The sequence below is a fragment of the Hippopotamus amphibius genome, chromosome 13, assembly GCF_030028045.1.
Source record: "Hippopotamus amphibius kiboko isolate mHipAmp2 chromosome 13, mHipAmp2.hap2, whole genome shotgun sequence".
NCBI classification, from domain to species: Eukaryota; Metazoa; Chordata; class Mammalia; order Artiodactyla; family Hippopotamidae; genus Hippopotamus; species Hippopotamus amphibius.
This window is the reverse complement of record NC_080198.1, coordinates 4,357,902-4,378,345: the sequence shown is the minus strand read 5'-3', so window position 1 is coordinate 4,378,345 and position 20,444 is coordinate 4,357,902. Positions and strand designations below refer to the sequence as shown.

At 46.2% G+C, this 20,444-nt stretch overlaps 1 protein-coding gene across 5 annotated transcripts in view; it reads left to right on the top strand.

Moving 5' to 3' along the window:
• The first annotated feature begins 102 nt into the window (after positions 1-102).
• IFT122 (intraflagellar transport 122) overlaps positions 103-20,444 on the top strand; it is a 67,140-nt gene continuing 46,798 nt past the window's right edge. For 2 of the 5 annotated variants that reach the window (XR_009048723.1, XM_057705073.1), the window contains exons 1-8: positions 103-233; positions 6,879-6,945; positions 8,263-8,347; positions 12,554-12,632; positions 14,434-14,510; positions 16,533-16,599; positions 17,536-17,682; positions 18,695-18,862. Coding sequence is in view for 4 of the 5 variants with exons in the window: in XM_057705073.1 (XP_057561056.1) it covers positions 193-233; positions 6,879-6,945; positions 8,263-8,347; positions 12,554-12,632; positions 14,434-14,510; positions 16,533-16,599; positions 17,536-17,682; positions 18,695-18,862 (731 nt within the window). In the remaining variant the exon portion in view is untranslated. Of the gene's footprint in view, positions 234-6,878; positions 6,946-8,262; positions 8,348-8,776; positions 8,796-9,833; positions 10,017-12,553; positions 12,633-14,433; positions 14,511-16,532; positions 16,600-17,535; positions 17,683-18,694; positions 18,863-20,444 lie in introns of those variants that run through there. The other 3 variants (XM_057705074.1, XM_057705076.1, XM_057705075.1) reach the window with 3 other exon arrangements.

The window sequence follows — 20,444 nt, the reverse complement described above, 5'->3', positions numbered from 1 at the left end:
TGAGCCTTCTAGGCTCCCGTTCCATTTTTCTAGCTCTCCCTTTTAGACATGCGCACTCGGAATTCTCAGCCCCGCGCTTAGCTCACTGCGCATGTGCGTTGCCAGGGGTAGCACAGCTAGACAAAGTGGCTGGCGGAGTGAGGCCGGTTGCTGAGGCGGGGAGAAGGGGCCCGAGGTGTGAGGGAAGCCGAGATGAGGGCCGTGCTGACGTGGAGAGATAAAGCCGAGCAGTGGTGAGGAGCGGGGCAGTCCGGGAGGGGCGGGAGGCCGAGCCCCACCGGGGATGGCGGGCGCCGGAGCGTAAACGCCGGTGGTTGCCAAGGGTAACGGGCCTGCGGGCTGAGCTGAGGGCCCTGAGTCCGGGGTCGGGCGACTGCAAGGACGCCCTCCCACCCCTTTGTATGGAGAAACTGAGGCCTGGAGAGGGAGCAAGGGGATGTACCACGCGTGAGGTAGTGGCCTGTGGAGGCGGCGTTACACATAATCACAATCTGATCTTGTTCCCTTTCTCAAAATCCATCCTGGGCTCATCAGTGTTTTTCTAACTTCACAACTTTTGCCACATCCACGGCTTACCTATACTCTTGTTTGCGTGACTTTTCCTCTAAATTGTCTCACTTATTTTCTTTTAAATATGCTTTTACATTCCACAGGGAAACTTTATTACGCCGTGTATGAAAACCAGTAGCAATTGCTGTAAATGTAGATAGATAACTGTAGAACTTAAAGCAAGGAGAAACATGAACAAGTTGTAGCTAGATACTGTTTCTAGGGAACCTTTGAACCTCAGGTGTACTATCTCTGGAGCTGGAGATTTAGCAAGTGTGGTCCGAGAGGTGCTTGAGTTGAATAGCATCACGCCAAGACTTTCTCCTATGTTTTGTTAGAAGATTTGAAAGAATGGAAAGAGAATGACTTTCTCACTTTGTGACTCAATGTTGTTTAATGTCCTATTCCATTTTTATCACCTAAATCCATCATCTGAGGATACATTTGGGGGAATACTGACTCATTGGGCAGTTCTCCTCAGCCTGACTTTCAAAATGTTCCTACATGATCTTTTGAGCTTCATTGTGAAGCCTCTGTTTTGGCCGCTGGAACAGAGCCATTCCCTCTCTTTTCTTTGGCCTCTCTGTGTGAAGAAAGCATGCCTTCATCTCTTCACAGTAAAATCCTAAACATGCTTAAGGCTCCCTTTGGAGATGGTTGCTCTCTTTGTACTCTGTACCGGTAATCGCTAATGCTTACTTTGCGCCAGGCACTGGCTGAGAACTTCCTTTTATCTCATTGTCACCTCACAACAACCCTCTGCGGTAGGTACTATACTTATTTCTGTTTTACATATGTAAAACATACTGTTTACATATGTTTTACATACAGATGACTGAAGCACAGAGAGGGAAAATAATTTGCCAAGGTCACACAGTGAGTAAGAGGTGGAGCCAGCTTTCTTCCTCACTCCGGAGCCAATGCTCTTAGCCACTGCCTTCATTATTCCGTGTTACAGAGGCTGCAAACTCAAATGGCAATGTAAATGGGAGATTTTTATTTGCCTCTTAAACACAAGGAACTGTCTGTTTTTCCTAGGCGTATTCTTCTTTTCTAAACTGCATTCTTTTAGAAACATATAGCCCTACCGCTATATCTTTCACTTATACTTTTAATAGAGATTTGAGTAAAAAAAAAAATTTTTTTTAACTTTTAACTCTGTTATGAAAGTACTCTTAGCTCAAGCTGCTGATAGCTAGCAGCTGAGCATTTGGTTAGAGCTACTAGGAAGCAGCAAGGACTGTGGCAGACTGGAGAGCGCATGCTCTGCCCGAAAGGGGCAGCAGCTGCTCCACTCCCACCAGTTACCACCCTGCAGGAATTTGGCCCAGTGTGGCTCAGAGCTTCCTATCTTCACCAGAAACCAGGAATCTGGGTTTTTAATTGAAATGTCCTCATTTTTAAATGTTGGCATCTAATCTGTAAAAAAAAAAAAAATACAAAATAAAATACCATGTGGGCCAAACAAAACATTTGCTGGCCAGATACAGCCTGATTGGCTCCCAGTTTCCATCCCTTGGCATAGGATTTTGTTCATTCCTCTCTTGTGGTACTTAGTGTCTGTCTAGTGAAAGAGTTTACTGGAATCTCTGGATCCCAGAAGTCTACAAACCCCTTAAAAGCAATGACTGTCTTACTCATTTCCAAGGCTTATTCCGGTGAGAGCGACCATCTCCAAAGGGAGCCTTATTCTGGACAGAACAGTGGTGGTTGTGCTTATTTCATAGATAGAGGTATTCCTGAGTGAATGAAGAGGTGAATAATGAATGATGAATGAAGGTTAGTTATTTGGTTTTTGGCCCATTACAGCTATTTTAGTGAAGGCACTGTAGGGGTTCTAGAGACCAGCAATACTGATGGCATCTACATATGCAAGCTGATAGCCCAGAATGAGACAAAACAAAAAACTAGAAAAATAAATAGAACTCCAAAATCCCAGATGTCAAAGGTTCTTCCTCCACACCGAGCCAGCTCTGCATGCTGGTGTGCTCTTTTGCTTCCAGTCTAACCTTTGCGTAGCAGCAGGAATTCTCTGTTTCGAGTCCTGTTGCTGTGATCTGTTACTCTGCCTCTCATCAACCCAGTGACTCCCCATTACCTTCCATGTCAAATTGTGCACTTAACTAGGTGGTCCTTCCCCTGCCCCCACCCTGCCCCCTCTTGCTAAGATTTTTTTTTTAACTTTAATTAATTAATTTATTTTATTGGCTGTGTTGGGTCTTCGTTGCTGCACACGGGCTTTCTCTAGTTGCAGGGAGCAGGGGCTACTCTTTGTTGTGGTGCGCAGGCTTCTCATTGCGGTGGCCTCTTTTTGCAGAGCACGGGCTCTAGGTGCGTGGGCTTCAGTAGTTGCGGCACATGGGCTCAATAGTTGTGGCTCATGGTCTCCAGAGTGCAGGCTCAATAGTTGTGGCACCCGGGCTTAGTTGCTCCACGGCATGTGGTATCTTCCTGGGGTGGGGATCGAACGCGTGTCCTCTGCATTGGCAGGCTGATTCTTACTCACTGCACCACCTAGGAAGTCCTCTTGCTAAGATTTAAATTTATGATTTAAATTTTTCTGTGCAGCTGAAAACTCCATTTTCCTATCCAAAGGCCCTTCCCAAATGTTCTCTTACTCTTCTCTGAACTCCCTCTTTTCTCCCTTAATAGCAGTGCTATAGGTTCTTCTCAACCATGATGCCTTATTCCAGGCAGGCTGGCACCTGCTCTACCCCTCATTCACACCAGCTGTGGGCCAGACAGTGTTTACATGCCTTATCCTGTTTAATCTCCACAACAGCCTGTGAGATTGGAATTGTTACCCCATTTACAGATGAAGAAACTGAGACTTAACGAGGTAATAGTTTGCTTAAGATTCAAAGCAAGTAAGTGAGGGCTGGGTCAGATTGTGCAGGATTTGGAGAGACACCTTGAGACTTCAGTTTACAGTGGGGTGGGCACAGGGTTGGCAGAGGACAGTTTGCAGGACGTCCTCTGTCTCTCTGCAGTGGAAACCGACAATGTCTGTTTTTCATTAAAGGGGGCAGGTGGGGAGAGAGAGCCATCCTTCTGTACAGGAGACTGTCTGCAGATGGCTGAGCTCCCCAGCCCTGGAAGCATTCAAGCAGAGGCTGGTTGGCCATCAATAGGGAATTCCTGTCTTGGTAGGGGAGTTGGACTATATGACAAGGTCTAGGGTCTTTCCCAATAGTTTGGGAAAGTTTCTGTGATCTTATGATGTAATTAAAGGCCAGGGGGTTCAAGATAAAATCCTGTCAGTTTGTCAATTATATTCATTTTGTGTCTAGGACAATCCACAAATCTAAAACAGGGTCATTACCCTTAAATTGCATATAACTGTAATTAAGGGGATAAGATACTATCTGAAACAGTGTAAAATATAGATTATATAATTCTTGAATTGTACAGATTCTAAGTACAATAAGAGTTTAGAGTGGGGTAAATCAGACATGCATGTTATACTTTAGAAAAGGAAACTTCAGGCAGCGCGGAGAAAATGAGTTCTCACATCTGAAAGGAAGATAGTTAAAGGCTTGCCTCAAGTGAGATACTCAGAAATGATTTGCTAATAATTCAGCCCAAAATGATCCTTGTGAAGAAGCCGCACAGGAAGCACTTTGTTGGGCTCAGATAGGTACAAGGCAGGGAGGGAGCCACATGACGAGGAGGACTGTGGAAGAGAGGTGCAGAAGCCTCCCAAACCTCGTGCCTCTTCAGCTCCTCGCAGGAGGCGGTGCTTGTGTGCCCTGGGAGGCGGGGGGGGGGGGGGGGGGGGGGGAGGGTGTAGCTCGCTAGCCTTGCTGTATAGGTGAGGGCGAGGTCAGCCCTTCTGGCCCCAGCTCCCCCTGCTTTTCCCTCTCCCGCCCTGCTCCTCTGCAGAGTGTGAAACACACGCAGTACCTTTTCCCCTAGATCCTGAGAAAGAAAGCCTGAGAGACCCAGGTCTGTTACCACATAACAGTGTGTTTGCTTCTGTTATGAGGAATGTCCAGTGTGTTCCAGCTTCTCCATTAGGCAGCTGTGTGACAGCAGACAGATAAGTCGCCGCTTTAAAAATGGGCCAGTAATGCCTGGCCTGTCTGAGGCAATATGTTAGCATAAGGTCAAATGAGATGTAAGTTTACACTCTTCAACAGCTCTTAACTCTTGAATATATGTGAAGAATTATTTTTTATTAATGGAAGCTTCTGAAGTCAATGGAGGCTATATAAAAAACTCTGAATTCTGTGTGTAATGCCTTGAGTAGATGGTAACACCTTGTTTTTTCTGCTGATAAAACATGGAGACTCCTGCTAATTATTTTGTCAGCTATGGCACATGCGAGTAATAATGGCAATGGAGGCCACAGAGCCTAGTGACTAGAGCTTGAGCTGCAGAGCCAGACTGCCTGGGTTTGAATTCTGGCTCCACCTCCACTCAGTAGCAGTTTATTATCAGGCAAGTTAGTTAACTTCCCTGTGCCTTAGTTTTTTCATTTACAAAATAGATATAAGGTTGTTGTGAAAATTAAGGGAGTTAACACATGTAAAGCGTTTAAACTGTACTTTGCACACATGTAAATAAGTGTGCTTAATACACATTAGTCAATGTTATTAAAGTATTGAGGGTGGCAGAGATTTGTTACACTTGACAGTGATTCAGGAGAGTGGAATGCTATATAGCATAGACTGTAAAGTCAGACCTGAGTTAAAATTCTGGCCCTTTCACTTGTTGACTTGTGATGTTGGGCAAGATACTTGACCTCTCTGAGCCATGGTATCCTCAACCACAAAACTGAGTAGTAATTTTTACCTCATAGAATTGTTGTGGGGACGGAATAAAATAATGGATTTGAAGAGCTCAGCATGGGGGCTGAGCTGTGGTAAATGCTCCAGGTAGTTACCAGGGTTTTTTGTTTTGTTTTGTCTTGTTTTTGGCCATACTGTGCAGCTTGTGGGATCTTACTTCCCCAACCAGGGATCTAACTCTCGCCCTCAGCAATGAAAGCGTGGAGTCTTAACCTCTGGACTGCCAGGAAATTCCCCAAGGTGTATATTTTTCAGTCATTCACAGGTGCCAGGTTAATTTATCCCATATTCAGCTTTTGCAACAGGCCATCTTGGCGGAGCTGTCAGACACATTTTTACTAGGGTCACCTGAACTAATGAAGTCCTCTGCCTGGGGGCATTCGAGAATCTCTGTAATGTGAATCCAGCCTGTGTTTTCCAGCCTTATCGCTCCCTATTGCCCTGCACATAGCCATATGTTTCAGTCAAATTAGGTTATTTAGGTATTTGCTATTGCCACCGTCATGTCTTTGCTTGTTCTCTTGTCTCAGCCCGAAATGCTGTGTCTACCCAATCTTCTTCTGCATGCCTCAGAAGCCCTACCTTTCTCACATATTGGTTTTTTTTTCATGAAGCTTTTTCTGATCTTCAAATCAGAACACTGTGTCTTCCTCCTTGGAATCCTACAATATGTGCTTTAATGTATCTCCTGAAGCCTTTATCACAGTATTATTCTATATTTCATCCAATCTAAGAGGTCACTGATTGTAAAATAGCATTATTTTACATATGACTAAGAAAGCAAAAAATGCTGCCAGTTAAACTGACACATCAATTATAAGACACATCCCAACATCAGAAATGTTAAGATGTGAAAAAAATGTGTGCTTTAGAATTGATGACATGGTTCTTTGTGTGTCTGAGCCTCACCTTCCCACAGGATGGTAATTTCCTTTAGGGCAGGGAGGGACTGAGATTTACTCATCTTGTATCTGTTAGTTCTTAGCACCTAAGAGGCACTCGATAAGTATCTGATTAATTGGAAATAGTAATGTTTTTTTTTTTTTTCTTTTTTGGCCGCGTCTCTTGGCATGTGGAACTTCCTTACCCAGGGATCGAACCCACACCCCCTGCATTGGAAGTGCAGAGTCTTAACCACTGGACCACAAGGGAAGTCCAGTAATGATATTTTAATAAATGATCAGTTTTTCAGAGACCTGTGGATTTGCTAGCCCTCACACATTCTCTCCATTTGTGTAGCCTTTATGGTATTATTAGAAGAGGTAGTGCCCTCCACTGTTTACCCTTTGAATCATGTCTGGTGTCTGGCTTCTGGACAGGTGGAAACTGGGACACAACGCTAACTGCCAAGTGAATTGTGATTGAAGGTGTGGCGGTTGAATGGAGTTTGCAACCAAATGCAATTCTTAGCCATTATTTTTCTCCCTCATACACAAGCAGTGCTTCATAATGGAAATAAAGTTTGCTTTCCTGGCCATTAGCAGACCTCATCATTTTGGTTCCTAATTGTCCTTTTGTCTTGTTTTGTCTCCTGTTTAGTATATATGACCTCGCATTTAAGCCCGATGGAACCCAACTGATTTTGGCTGCAGGAAACAGATTACTGGTAGGATTTTGTCTGAATTTCCTTTTTAAGTGCTTTTTTTCCTCTTCCTCTTGTAAGTGCTCTGAAATTTGACCCCTTTTTTTTTAAGATAAAAAAGGCAAGGGTGGAAAAACCAGTCATTACTTTTTAATAGGGAAGGAAATGGGCTATTTAAAACAGGTAGGTAAACTGTCTATCAGATAGGAACCTGTGAACAATACCTCCTTTGGAATCATTAATCTTTCCCTTTTTACTTTGAGACACCCATGGAAGAGCTGAAAATAATTAATCATGCCTTTGAAACTGAGCTGTTGTCAGTTCACATTTTGTCGCCCTGAAAAATTCAAGCAACAGGACTGAAGGGGCTTCCTCTATGAGAAGCCAGATAGCCTGACCCCAACTTTTAGGCACTGGCCTTCCTAAACAATTCCATATGGATCCTGTCCTATTTTTCATATTTTCAAAAAATGGACGCTCCCTCTGGAACCTATCCCGGTGCATAAAAGTAATTTTCAGAGAACTCTTTATGTTTGACCTAAAAACCTTTGTATGATCTCCCCTTCCTTCTGCGTAAGTCCGCTTCCTCTTGCTCTGTTGTCTCTAGATATGCAGACGGCCTGATCTCCGTTCTCTGCCTGGTAACTACATAATCTTAAAGCCCTGGGTAAATTGTTCCGCAGACTTCTTCTCTCCAGGGTAAACAACCCAAATCCTTTCAGGTTTTTCCCATAGATTATCTTCTCCAACACTGACCATTTCTGGAGGGTTTTGCCTTTATTTCTGAGATGGTGTGTTTTTTAAATCTCCACATATTTATAAAATCCTAAATCCACGTTACAGCTGGGTTTTGTAATACTCCCTCCACTTTGCAGACATGGAGTTCAGGTCTGTGACTTTCAGACTCTTGGTAGCAAGTATGAAACACCTCTCTGTGATGCTGGTAGTAGGGGCAGGGCTAGCACTGGCACTTAGTCACTCTCTAGCTGGGCTCTTTGTGCTGGCTTTATTTGGGAGGGCCTAGCTTGATTGGTCACAGACCCAAATACATGCAAAGGGAGTGAAGTTTGTAGAGAAGTTTCACGGAGTGAACGTTTGTTTCTCGAGCATTAATGGCAGATTCCCAGCTACGTAATGCGTAGAAGCAGAGCCTTTACTTCTTGGGTTTCCCAGCTTTAAGTCACGTTTTTTCTGTTTTCTTGGTGCAGTTTTTACTTGGTACCAAGTTAGAATACTGACAAATGTTTTGTTGTGAAAACAAAAATAGCAGCAGCAACCTGCAGGGATTCTGAATCCTGGATGCCATGTGGGTAATCTGTACCTTTGTCTCTTTTTTGCCAGGTTTATGACACGTCTGATGGCACCTTACTTCAGCCCCTAAAGGGACACAAAGATACCGTGTACTGTGTGGCATACGCGAAGGATGGTGAGAGCTGCTCTGGATTTAGTCTCTGTAATGGCCTCACAGCCGCGTCTTTCCTTGGCCACACCCTTGTCATGTTTAGTGAGCTCGAGGGCAGCTTGCAGTTTCTGAAGATAGTCAGGCTCGTAGACTTCAGTTCAGTCATGCAAGTGTTTATTGAGGCCCATCTGTGTGCCAGGCATTGTTCTAGCTGCTCGAGATGCTTCAGAGAACAAAACAAAGATCCCTGCCCTCATGGGGCTTTTATCTGTGGCGGGGGAGGGAAGAGTATGAGGGAAGACGTACAATAAACGTAGTAAATAAGTAAATTAAACAGTACGCTGGAAGGTGGCAAGTGTTAGGAAGAAGAAAAAGTAGGGCAGAGTAAGGGGGACTGAGAGTGCTGGGTGGGCAGGGCATTGGGCACGGTGTTGAAGAGGATTGTCATTGTGGCTCACTGAGACGGGGACAGGTAAGCAAAGACTTGAAGGTGGGGAGTCAGGCAAATAACGACTGAGCATCTGGGGGAAGAGAGCTCCTTACAGAGGGAAGGGCCATTGCAGAGGCCCTCAGGTGGGGTGGACCTTCCTGGGGTGGGGGCAGTGAGAATCGGTGGGGAGCAGCAGGGGATGAGGGCAGAGAGGCAACAGGTGTGGGGGGGCTGGATTATGTTGGTTGTCATAGGGCTTTGGCTTTGCTTCTCACTGAAAATGGGGAACCACTAAATAGTTCTGAGCAGAGGAGAAATCTGATCTGATTTACATTTTAAAAGGATCTCTTTAGCTGCTGTACTGGGAACAGCCTGCAAGGGATAAAGGTTGGGGCAGAAAGACAACTGAAGAAACGTCACACAGGCAAATTTTGTAACACTGGTAATGGCGGCTGAGACCTCTGTAGGAGCAGAGGAAGCGGTGAGGAGTGGTCAGGTTCTCGATATAGTTTGAAGGTGGAGCCAATAGGATTGCCTGACAGATTGAATGTGGGGTGTGAAGAAAGGAGTCAGGGGTGACTCCAAGGTTTTTGACTTGAGCGACTGAAAGGGCGGAGTGCCCTCCACTGAGATGGGGAAGGATGCAGGCTGAGAAACAGCGGAAGACCAGGAGTTCCGTTTCAGATGTGTCGAATTTGAGGAAAGTTGTCGCTGTAGGGAGAAGGGAGGGAATTGCCAGGGCAGGGTTGTTGAGTGGGAAGAGGCGATGGGATCTGGGGCAGAGATGAGTGTGTGGGACCTGGAGGATGTCACTGCAGGTGCTGGCAGCAGGGGCATGTGGTAGTCGGAGTCTAATGGAATTCTCTTCCGTTCTTTCAGTGAAACAGGAAGCAGTAACATCTGAGAGTGAGGATGGGGAAGGAGGTGTCTGAGGGTTGAGGAAAAAGGAAAAAAATTGAATCACCGCCAAGTTGAGGGGCTGAGTGGATGGCTCCGGGAGGTGTAGTGAGACCCTGGCTACACGAAGGGCCCACCCAGGGGCTGGTGGTCATGAACTGAGAGGGAGATGAGCGTTGTCATTGTGTCTTTTTCTCCACCACTTTGAGCTGCACAGATACGGGCAGAGGAGGTGGAGAGTTGGATTTAACCGGAGTGGTAGGTGTATGAGCACCTCTGAAGATGAGGGGCGAGGGCTGGTGCAGAGGATGTACGCAAAGGAATGATTATACACATGGAGCTTGAACCGTTGCTGAGTGATGAGGGGTGAGAGGACCACAAGGGGTGAGGGCAGTGGAGAGGGAGGTTCTAGTGGGGTGGAAGGGTCATTGGAGTTAGGTCACCAGGTGGGGTGAGAAAGAGGAGAGGTGGTCACACTGGGTGCGTGAAACTGATATTGAGAGTTAAAAGTAAACCCGTGCTATGCGCAGCATGGCATCAATGGGAAGAACATGGGCTTTGGGATGAGACAGCTCCAACCCTAGAAGCTCTGTGAATTTGAGGTGGTTATTGACTCTCTCTGAGTCGCGATTTCCTCATGTGTCAAGTGGATATCGGATTAGAGATGGCCCTCTGTGACCACTGCTGAGAAGTCAAAGAATCAGCGGTATGAAGGGGAAACTGAGACGAAGCGAGAGAGTAGCACAGACATATATACAGTACCAACTGTAAAACAGTCAGTGGGAAGTTATTGTATAACAAAGGGAGTCCAACTCGAGGATGGAAGATGCCTTAGAGGACTGGGGCGGGGAGGGTGGGGGGGACTCGAGGCGGGGGAGTCAAGGAAGGGAGGGAATACGGGGATATGTGTATAAAAACAGATGATTGAACCTGGTGTACCCCCCAAAAAATAAAAATAAAAATAAAAAAAAAAAAAAAAGAATCAGCGGTACAGTGCTTGAATGAACCATGGAGATCATTTGGGCTCCAGGTTTTTAATTGTTTTAGATGACGGACTGCCTTGAGAATCTGATGAAAGCTATAGACCCCTCTCTAGAAAAATGCACATACTTCATGTATACATGCAATTTTGTGCACATGGTTTTAATCTGATCTAGCCCAGTCTCTTTATGTTAGACTTACATAAAGACGTAGAGAAGTCACGTGACTTGCTGAGGTCATACAGCAAGTTAGTGGCAAACACAACATTAGTTCTTGCCTCATAGTCAAGTATGCTGTGCCGTGGTAGTCGTATTTTTTTATGTGCGTGTTTGAGTTCAAGTTCAGAGTAATACTGTGAGGAGACACGTGAGGCCTCAGAGTTTATAAGCCTGGGGCCTCGTTGGCCTGCAGCACCATCAAGGCCCTTGAGGATATCAGAGTGAGACCTGCCATCAGGGGCATTTGTCAGTGTTTTGCAGAGTCCTGCCGCACACATCATCTCATTTGGTCTGCCAGCAGCCCTCAGAGCAGGCAGGGAAGGGAAGCTCCTCTCACAGATGAGAAAACAGGCTTGGAGTGATTGCAGGTGAGGGGGGCAGAGCTGGGCCTGACCTGGATCCTCTGACGGCAGGGCCCTTGTTCTTTCTAGGGTATCATGTTGCCTCTTGTGTAACAATAGGAAAGTCCTTTCCCCTTGGATCTAGAAGTGAGGATACACTGAATTATGGTTCTGCTTTTTGAAAAATGATGATTTTGCTTGTTTCCAGTTTCTCCCTTAAGTTTAATAAGTATTTAATGAGCAACCATGATACAAAGCTATGTTAAGAACTAGTTTTTTCTTCAAGAAAAGCAATATAAGACAATGTGAGAAAATAATAATAATAGCTAATTTTGTTTAGCATTGATTCTAGGTCAGGCACAGTCCTAAGCCCTTTAATCTCATTTAATCTTCACAACTATGAGGTAAATACTGTTGTTGCGTCCACTCTTCAAATGAGGAAATGAAGACCTAGAGAAGTTCAATAGCTTGTTCCGGGCCCTGCAGCTGGTGGGTGACGTCACCGGGGATTCCAGCGCAGACTCTGAGCCCGTAGCCCACACTGTTCATCACCTGCTGCCTGCCAGTGTGGGGGAGCAGTGGCAGAAAAAATAAATAAGAGTAGCTTCTGTTATTTAGCATTTGCAGCAGTGTCACATGGTCCAAGTAGTGTGAAAATGAAAATATCATCTATCACTCTTTTGCTTCAAGCCTTTCTTTGAGATAGAGAGCAGGATCTTACTGTGGCCCCAAACCCCTAGAGATTCCTTCCCCACCCACCTCACCCTTTGCCCATGACGTTCCATGCTGGCTGCCTCCCAGCCCCTCAGACGTGCAGGTTTTTCCTGCCTCAGGGCCTTTGCGCATCGTTTTGACCCATATGGATGGGTCTTTCTCCTCTCTTTGCACCTGGCTAAGCTTTGCTCAACCTTTAGGTCTCAATGAAAGATCCCATTCTCAAAGAAGCCCCCCTCACCAAAATTAGGTCCCCAGCTATTCTCTTTCATAGGGCCTGCTTTTTTTTCTCACCATGTTATATTTGAATTGGATTAATTTATTGCCTACTTTTTCCACCAGACAAACTCTACGAAGGTAGGGCTCGTGTATGTTTTAATCACTACTTGATTCTGAGCACAGAACATGATGCTGGCATGCAATAGGCCCGCAACACATCTTTGTTAGTGCCAGACAGAGCTGGATAGGAACTCAAACTTCCTGACTCCAAAGTACTGCCATCCAGTACTGATGAAAAGAAGGGGTAGAGAAGCAACTGACACTTATTAGGGACCTTAAAGAAGTAGTTTTCTAAGAAATACTGTCTGCAAAACAAAATGCTGGCCTAAATAAATGTAAAAATTTATTTCCTTTTTAAAAACACTTTTAGGCAAGCGCTTTGCTTCTGGATCAGCTGACAAAAGTGTTATTATCTGGACGTCAAAATTGGAAGGCATTCTGAAATACACGTAAGTAACCGTTTCGGTGTACAGTATTATTAGTTTGCCTCTTACTGAGCGACTGTAGCAGAAGCAGATTAGAAAAGATATCAGGAAGGACTTTTCTCTGCAATTGAACTTAAAGTTAAGTTGTGGGGATGTGCTCTGGGAAGGTTGGGGAATGAGTAAGTGAAGGAACAGTTCTTGAACACTGCTGGTTTGGCCAGCACTGGGCTCAGTGTTTTCATGTAGCTCAGTTTAGTTAATCTGACATCACACATTCCACCTCTCCCCCACCTGTCCTTTTTCAAGAGCCTCCCATCCACCCACTGTCGACAGCCCGAAACTTGGGGTCAATGTGCACCAGGCCCCTCTCAGTGCAGAGACTCTCCTTATGTTCTTCCCCGTCCCTCCGCCTGGTTAACCCCTCTCACCCTGCACATCTCAGATGATGCTTCTTCTGTGAAACCTTTCCTGCCCCTCTAGCCTTGGTCGGGTCTCCTTTATGACGCTTCTCACAGCTGTAGTTTTTTGTGGTTTTTTTTGGCCTCACCGTGTGGCCTGTGGGATCTTAGTTCCCTGACCAGGGATTGAGCCTATGTCCCCTGCAGTGGAAGTGTGGAGTCTTAACCACTGGACCACCAGGGAAGTCCCTCACAGCTGTAGTTTTACACTTAGTTCTGGTGACTGATTGATACCCCCATCAGCCTATAACCTTCATGAAGGCAGACGCTGCATCTGTTTTGCTCACCCTGTGTCCCTGGTGCCTAGTGCAATGCCTGGCCCTAGTAGGTACTCAACAAATGATTGCTTTTCTTTTTAATTGTGGTAAAATACACATGACATAAAATTTATCATCCTAAGCATTTTTAAGTGTACAGTTAGATAGTGCTAAGTACATCAGTGTTGCTGTGCAGCCAACCTCCAGGACTCTTTTTCATCTTGCAAAAGTGAGACTCCATTCCCATTAAACAGCTACTTCCATTCCCCGTCCCCCAGCCCAGCACCAAAAACCTACTTTCTGTCTCTATGAATTTGACTACTCTGGGTACCTTATATAAGTGGAATCCTATGGTATTTGCCCTCTTGTGACTGGTTTATTTCACTGAGCATAATAACCTCAAGGTTCCTGTGTCAGAATTCCCTTACATGTTAAAGCTGAATAATATTCTAGTGTATGTGCAGGCCATATTTTGTTTATCCATTCATCTGTTGTTGGTGGACATTTGGGTTGCTTCCACCTCTTGGTTATTTGGAATAATGCTTCTGTGAACATGGGTGTACAAATCAACAAATCAACATTTAAATGAATGAATGAGTGAGGTTGTAAGTTAAGTATTACCTAGAAGTGAAGCAATAAAACTCAGGCTGAGATGCTCCGTGTGGTACATGACTCACTCAGCTTTCATTGTTATCTCAGATGTATCCAGATATTGGTTTTCATTGTACCTCCATCCTATAGTAATGAATGTATTTCCAGGCCTCTACAAAGCAATAAGAGTGATGGCCATTAATACGGCACTTCCTATGTCCCTGGTGCTAGGCTAGGTGTTTTACATCATTCTCTTACCAGCTGGCACACCAGAGGTGTCCAGCACGCTAGTCTTCGAGAAGGTGGCATTCAAGCTAGGTCAGTCTGACGGGTGGGTAATGTTTAGGAGAGGAAAGTGGTGGGTGAGGGGCAACCCAGGAGGGGAGAACTCATCCCTGCGCATCAGAGCTCGTAGCGTGGAGTCAGAGAGGCTGCGGACCCATCATTAAAATCTCCAGCTGTAGCCACTGGAACACTTGTGGTTTGCTGCATAATCATCTTCAGTTGTTTACTTCCCAGGCACAATGATTCTATCCAGTGTGTCTCCTACAACCCTGTTACCCACCAGCTGGCATCCTGTTCCTCCAGTGACTTTGGTAGGTTCTGATTCCCAGTGTCTTGTCTGGGGATAACTGAACTTTGGCAAAAAGTGCTGAAATCTATCCAGAAGGTGGTGATTTTGTCCTAAGGGACTTAATGCTACTTCTCTCCCTTCAATGGCTGAAGGGAGGCTGGCAGTTGTTCTTTAAATTGTGTAGAAACCGAGAGAGTAGGTGATGACACTGAATCTGGTAAGAAGTGTGGGAGACGGCAAGAAGGGCCCTGGGAAGGGAGATGGTAAGGGGGATGGGAGACACAGGCGTAAGTCGGTGTTGCCACCTCCGGGAAGCCTTCCCTGCCTCACCCTGGCAGGGACAATTCAGTTATCCCCACTTCCATGTCTCCCAGTGTCTGTGCATGTGTGAAAAGCTTCGGTGTGCTTCTTGTGCAGCATGTCTCCATTACTTTTTCGGTGGCTGTGGCTGTCCTCCCTGAGGGGCTGAATGCCCTGAGGGTGCACCTGCCCCCCCCACGCACTGGCATGGTCCTGGTGCAGAGGAGAGGCAGTGAGACGTCATTGAGGAGGCCAGGAAGGCGGGCACAGGCTTGCACATTCTCTGTTCAAGTTTGATTCTGGCTTTCAGCTCATCAGTTCCATCTTCCTTGCTGAGAGATAGTGGTTACAACAGAACAGCCATTGTCGAAGTCGAGAAGCGAGAGATCTAATCCCTTTCAGTTTCCCTTCCTGACCTAAGGTGTATGCATCCCCCCGTCTATCCACTGATAGAGTTCTGAGGTTCAAAAGAGAGGCTGTAATTGAAAGCACATTGTATGAACAAAAGGGGAAGGGACTATCATTCATTAAAAATTTAGCATTTTCCCCAAGTGAGGCATCAGTCTGGGTATTTACTTTTGGGGTGAAAAAGACAAAATAGTATTCCTGCCCTCAAAGAGCTTGTGGTCGGGGCAGGTAGCGAGGTAGAATTTGTAAAAATATACTATTAAGTAATAATATTTGTTGAATGTTTATGATGTACTAGGCACTGTGCTAAGAGTTAAGACAAATTCCTACATGAGCTCTATGACAACGCCTGAGGTCAGGTATTCTCATCCCCACTCCGCTGGTGAGACAGCACTGTGGCTTAAACTGGCCCAGTGACTCGCTTGAGGTTACCCAGCGGGTAAGGGATGGACCTAAGTTGTGCGATTGCCTCTAGAGCCTGCTCTGGGCAGCACTGCTGAGGGGGCCTGGAGGGCACGGTTTCCTCCAGCTGGAGGCTCTGGGGGCCTCAGTGGAGCACAGATAAGAGGCACACAGGCTGAAATGCCGGGGGAGGCATTCTGGGCAGGGGAGAGGGGGAACACAGTGTTTGGTGTCGTGCTTTGCTATGTAAATGCATTTCTGCTCTGGATTTACCTTCTTGGCCATGCGTCATGGCTCAGGCAAAGAGCAGAATTTGCTCATGTTGCCCAGACATACGCTTGTTGTGGGGCATGGAGTTGTTGGCAGGAGGGAGCAAACCGAAGGTGACCAGTGTGCCAGGGATGGGGCACAGCCCAGATAGGGTCAGGAGAGGAGACTTGATTTTCAGAAGGCATCGTTCATTACTTTGGTTTTTTTTTTTAATAAATTGATTGATCAATAGATTGGTTATGTTGGGTCTTTGTTGCTGCACGTGGGCTTTCTCTAGTTGCGGAGAGCAGGGGCCACTCTTTGTTGCGGTGCACGGGCTTCTCATTGCAGTGGCTTCTCTTGTTACAGAGCACGGGCTCTAGGTGCATGGACTTCAGTGGTTGTGGCTCACGGGCTCTAGAGTGCAGGCTCAGTAGTTGTGGCGCACAGGCTTATTTGCTCTGTGGCATGTGGGATCTTCCTGGACCAGGGCTTGAACCCACATCCCCTACATTAGCAGGCGGATTCTTAACCACTGCGCTACCAGGGAAGCCCCACATTGGCTTTTTTAACTCAGCATAAAACCCTGCAGATCCATCTAAGTTGTAGTGTGTAGTTTGTTCCTTTTTGTTGCTGAGTAATATCCTAACCAATCTCTCTTCTTTTATATTATTTTGCATTGAAGGCTTATGGTCTCCTGAACAGAAGTCTGTCTCTAAGCACAAGTCTAGCAGCAAGATCACCTGCTGCAGGTAAGTTAAGGGCAGCTATGAAGGTAATTTATGTTCCCCGCTCTTCAGACTCTCAAAATCTGATTAGTTCACACAGTGGAGAAGGTCTTGTGCTACCTAGTTGGTTTGAGCCCTGTGTTTCCTCTTTTCTTCTCTCTTGGCCTCCTTGATGGGAAGAATCTGTGCAAAAGATCGGCAAGCAAAAGAGAACTGCAGGTTGTTTTCATGCAGTTGTCTAGCAGCAGGCCTCCCCAGCCTCAAGCTGTGCTCAGGGGAGGCTCTGGGCACGTGAGGCTGTCCCTGTCCAGTTATCATGTGTGCTAGAGAAAGCACGGGCTTTGATGTTGGATCTGGATTTGAATCCACATTCAGTGGCTGTCAGGCTCTGTGACCTCAGGAGGTTCGGTGTTTGACAAATGGGGATTAAGATGCTGACTTGATGGGGTTGTTGTGAAATGCACACGAGCTAGTGAGTAAAGCAAGCAAGGCAGTGCCTGCAGACGGTAGACACTCTCAAATGGTGACTGTTCTGGCTGCACAGCTTCTGAGTGTAGCCTTTGTTTCTATTCAGCATCTGTTAGGCACCTGTTCTAGAGGCTGGCAGTAACCAAGACACAGATTCTGTTATTAAGGTGCTCTGGACGTGGGAGGAGGTTGAAATGGCAAGTGGGGAGTTGAGGCCGGCCCAGTGATGCAGGCAAAGCTCAGGGCCGTTGTGGCGGTGCAGACGAAGGCCGCGGGCGCCAAGGTGAAGGTGCTCCCACTGTCACATCTCACCCTCCACTCCAGGAAGAAATGGGGCTCTAAGTTTGGCTCTCTGATTTTGACATCAGGGCCCAGATGAGCCCAGCCATTGCTGCCTCACCAGCCTGCCTCAAGCAAGGCATCATCCTCGCGGCTGTGACTTTCCATGTGTTCCTTTTCCCTCCCCATGCCCTTTGTTGGTTGTTTGAACAGCTGGACAAATGACGGTCAGTACCTAGCTCTGGGGATGTTCAACGGGATCGTCAGCATACGGAACAAAAACGGCGAGGAGAAGGTGAAGATCGAGCGGCCGGGGGGCTCCCTCTCCCCTATATGGTCCATCTGCTGGAACCCTTCAAGGTGACCGCACAGCTGTCTTCCTCCTGGGGCAGAAACTCTATGAAGAAGGCCTTCCTCAGTGGGCTGAGCTCTTTCTCTCCTCCCGAGGGTTCCATGATTCAAAGGCTTCTCACCCCATTTGACTGATCTGTTTTGGAACCTATTCCATTTGAATGGAATTTTTAAAGAGCCAATCTTGAGTCTTGGAATGAATCCCAGAAATTTAGCTGAGCAGATGAGCTATCTAGGCCAGCTCAAAGTGTGTGTGTGTGAGAGAGAGGCAGAGAGAGTATGCACGCATGTGACACAGGAGAGCCATTTCCTCATGAATCAGTAGCTCACCTCTCTGCTGTGGCTTTATTTTGGTCTTTTCTCCTTTTCAGTTCTTGTGCCTTTTCATGAGCTTTTTTTGCTTTTTCATGAGTTTTTTTGCTGCCCTTGCCAAAAAAGGGTCAAAATTAAGTATGAATGTCCCCAAAGCCTATAATTCCACGAACAATTGGCATCTATCTCCTCAAACCTTACACACGTTTTCCTTACTATGCTCATGTGGCTTTGACAGTGGACTAATAGCTTTAGATCCTCTTTGTATAATTCTGTAATATTCTTAAACCACCAATATCCCCCACAGAGTCCTCTGAAGGTAAAGGACTTAATTGTTTACCAGCCCAATGTGATTTTACAGGTAGTACCTACTGATTTAGAAGATTGTTTAATTTCATTGCCTTTCTTACATCAGATTATTATGCTTTTTCCTGAATAATTTTATCCAGCCCAGGGCTATACCATGCATGCCTAATGCCTTCAGAAGCCATTAGCTTACCCCAGAGTTCCTGCTGTTTGATTTTTGTGGCCACAGATGACTTTGTGGCTTCAGGGTACCATTTTTAATTCATGAGAAGCAGGATGCCCAGTGTACCTGGTTGCTGTCCTCTTCCGGGCAGGGTTCAGGGGCTCCTTGACAGGTTTTGAAATTATAGCTTTAGTGTAGTTCTAGGCAATGTGATTGTGAACAACCACTTACTGTCTGCAGCCGATGGGAGAGTTTCTGGATGAACAGAGAGGACGAGGATGCCGAGGAAGTCATTGTCAACAGATATTTGCAGGAAATCCCTTCCACTGTGAAGTCAACAGTGTACAGTAGTCAGGGTAGTGAGGAAGAGTCAGAGGAAGAGGACGACAGTTCCAGGGACGACAACTCGTGAGTGTGTCCCGAGGAGCGAGAACCCTCCATGGAGGGGTCCAGCCTGCAGCGTAGACCTGCCGGGGCAGGTGCTGCCCTGAAGCTCCTTTATAAAAGGAACCTGGAGGGGGGGGTGTTGTTGGTGAAGGCCCCTCCAGCGGGGGGGAGCACTCCTTTAAAACTTGTGTGTGGGTTATAAAAGTCTTCTTTGAGAAACTTTAGGAAATTCTGAGAAGTCTAAGGGAGAAAGTTTGACTTTTCTATAAAACTCCATCTCCCGAGGAAACCACTGTTAGTATTTTAGAGTATTTCCCCTCAGTCTTTTAGTGCATTCATTTAATGAACCAAATTGTATCCTACTTCCTTTTCTTCCACTTAACATCATAGAGTAAACTCCTTCCAGCAACATTCGACATTTGAGAAACATGATTTTTAGTGCTTGCCTTGTGGGTGCTGGCATGGCTGCACAGCAGTGCGCTGGACACTTCCTCTCTTACTGGACACTTTCTTAACGTGTTTCCACACTGCCCCTCACCTTGCATTTGCTAGGACACATCTCAGAGAGGAGGCCCCCATCTTACCCACTGTCCTCACGCCAAATCCTTGCTGTCCAGCCATCCTTCCTTCTTTTCTGTCGAGATTACCTGTAGGGAAGACATTTCAGGCTGGAGTGTGGGAGCCAGGATATTCTGATTGGACAAAAGTGATCTAGCTTAGGACTTTTCAAACTGTGTTCTGTGGTGCCTGGGGTTCCTTGGAAAAAGAAGGTGGGAGGTGGGGGACAGGGAAAGGAGAAAAAGGTGGTCTTCAGGTCCCCATCTGTGCTTCAACCAGATCAGACCCTTTAATTGTTAACACAAGTTTTTGTTTTGGTAAAGAGTCCCACTGCTGGGGGAAAAAAGGAGAAAAGAAGGTCAAGATCCACCCATCCAGCTCATGGGACTGAACCCGGCCTAGAGCCATATGTGGTCTCTCCAAGAGGGCTCACTGTGGCCTGGGCCCCCAGAGCATGTTTGGATTTCAGTGCCATTCACACAGAGTGCACCTGTGGGTCCCTTCCATCCCTCTCCATCTTTGTCTTTTTTCCCTTAGTTATGAATTAGTGCTATTTTGCCACTCTTGGCTGGGTTTTGCAGATAGCTTTGCACCATGCTTTGCCTGCATATCTCATGGTGCTGCCAGATGACAACAAGGCCCTGGGCTCAAAAAGCTGGCATTAATAAACAAAGAGGAGGCAACATGAGGTAGGTTAAGACCAGGACCTCTCTTGAACTAGATTCCTGAGTAACCTCATCCCAAGCCTTAGCTGAGGAGGTTTCTCCTGTGCTGGTCCTACAGCCCCAGTTCCTAGACACTGATCCTGATAGGCACTCAGTTTTAAGGACAGTTATTGGTCTTAGCCGGTATTTTTTTTTATTAGGTCTAGTCAACCTTTCACCTGTGTGAGAACCCCAACTGTGAGAGAACCTAGGTTTAGGTGTTAATTTCCCTCATGAGAAAGAACAAGCAAGGTTCTCCTCTGTCCATTAAAAAAATCAGACGATCATGCCTTCCCACTGTGGAAGACATATCTCTGCACCACCTCCCCACGTTTTATAGT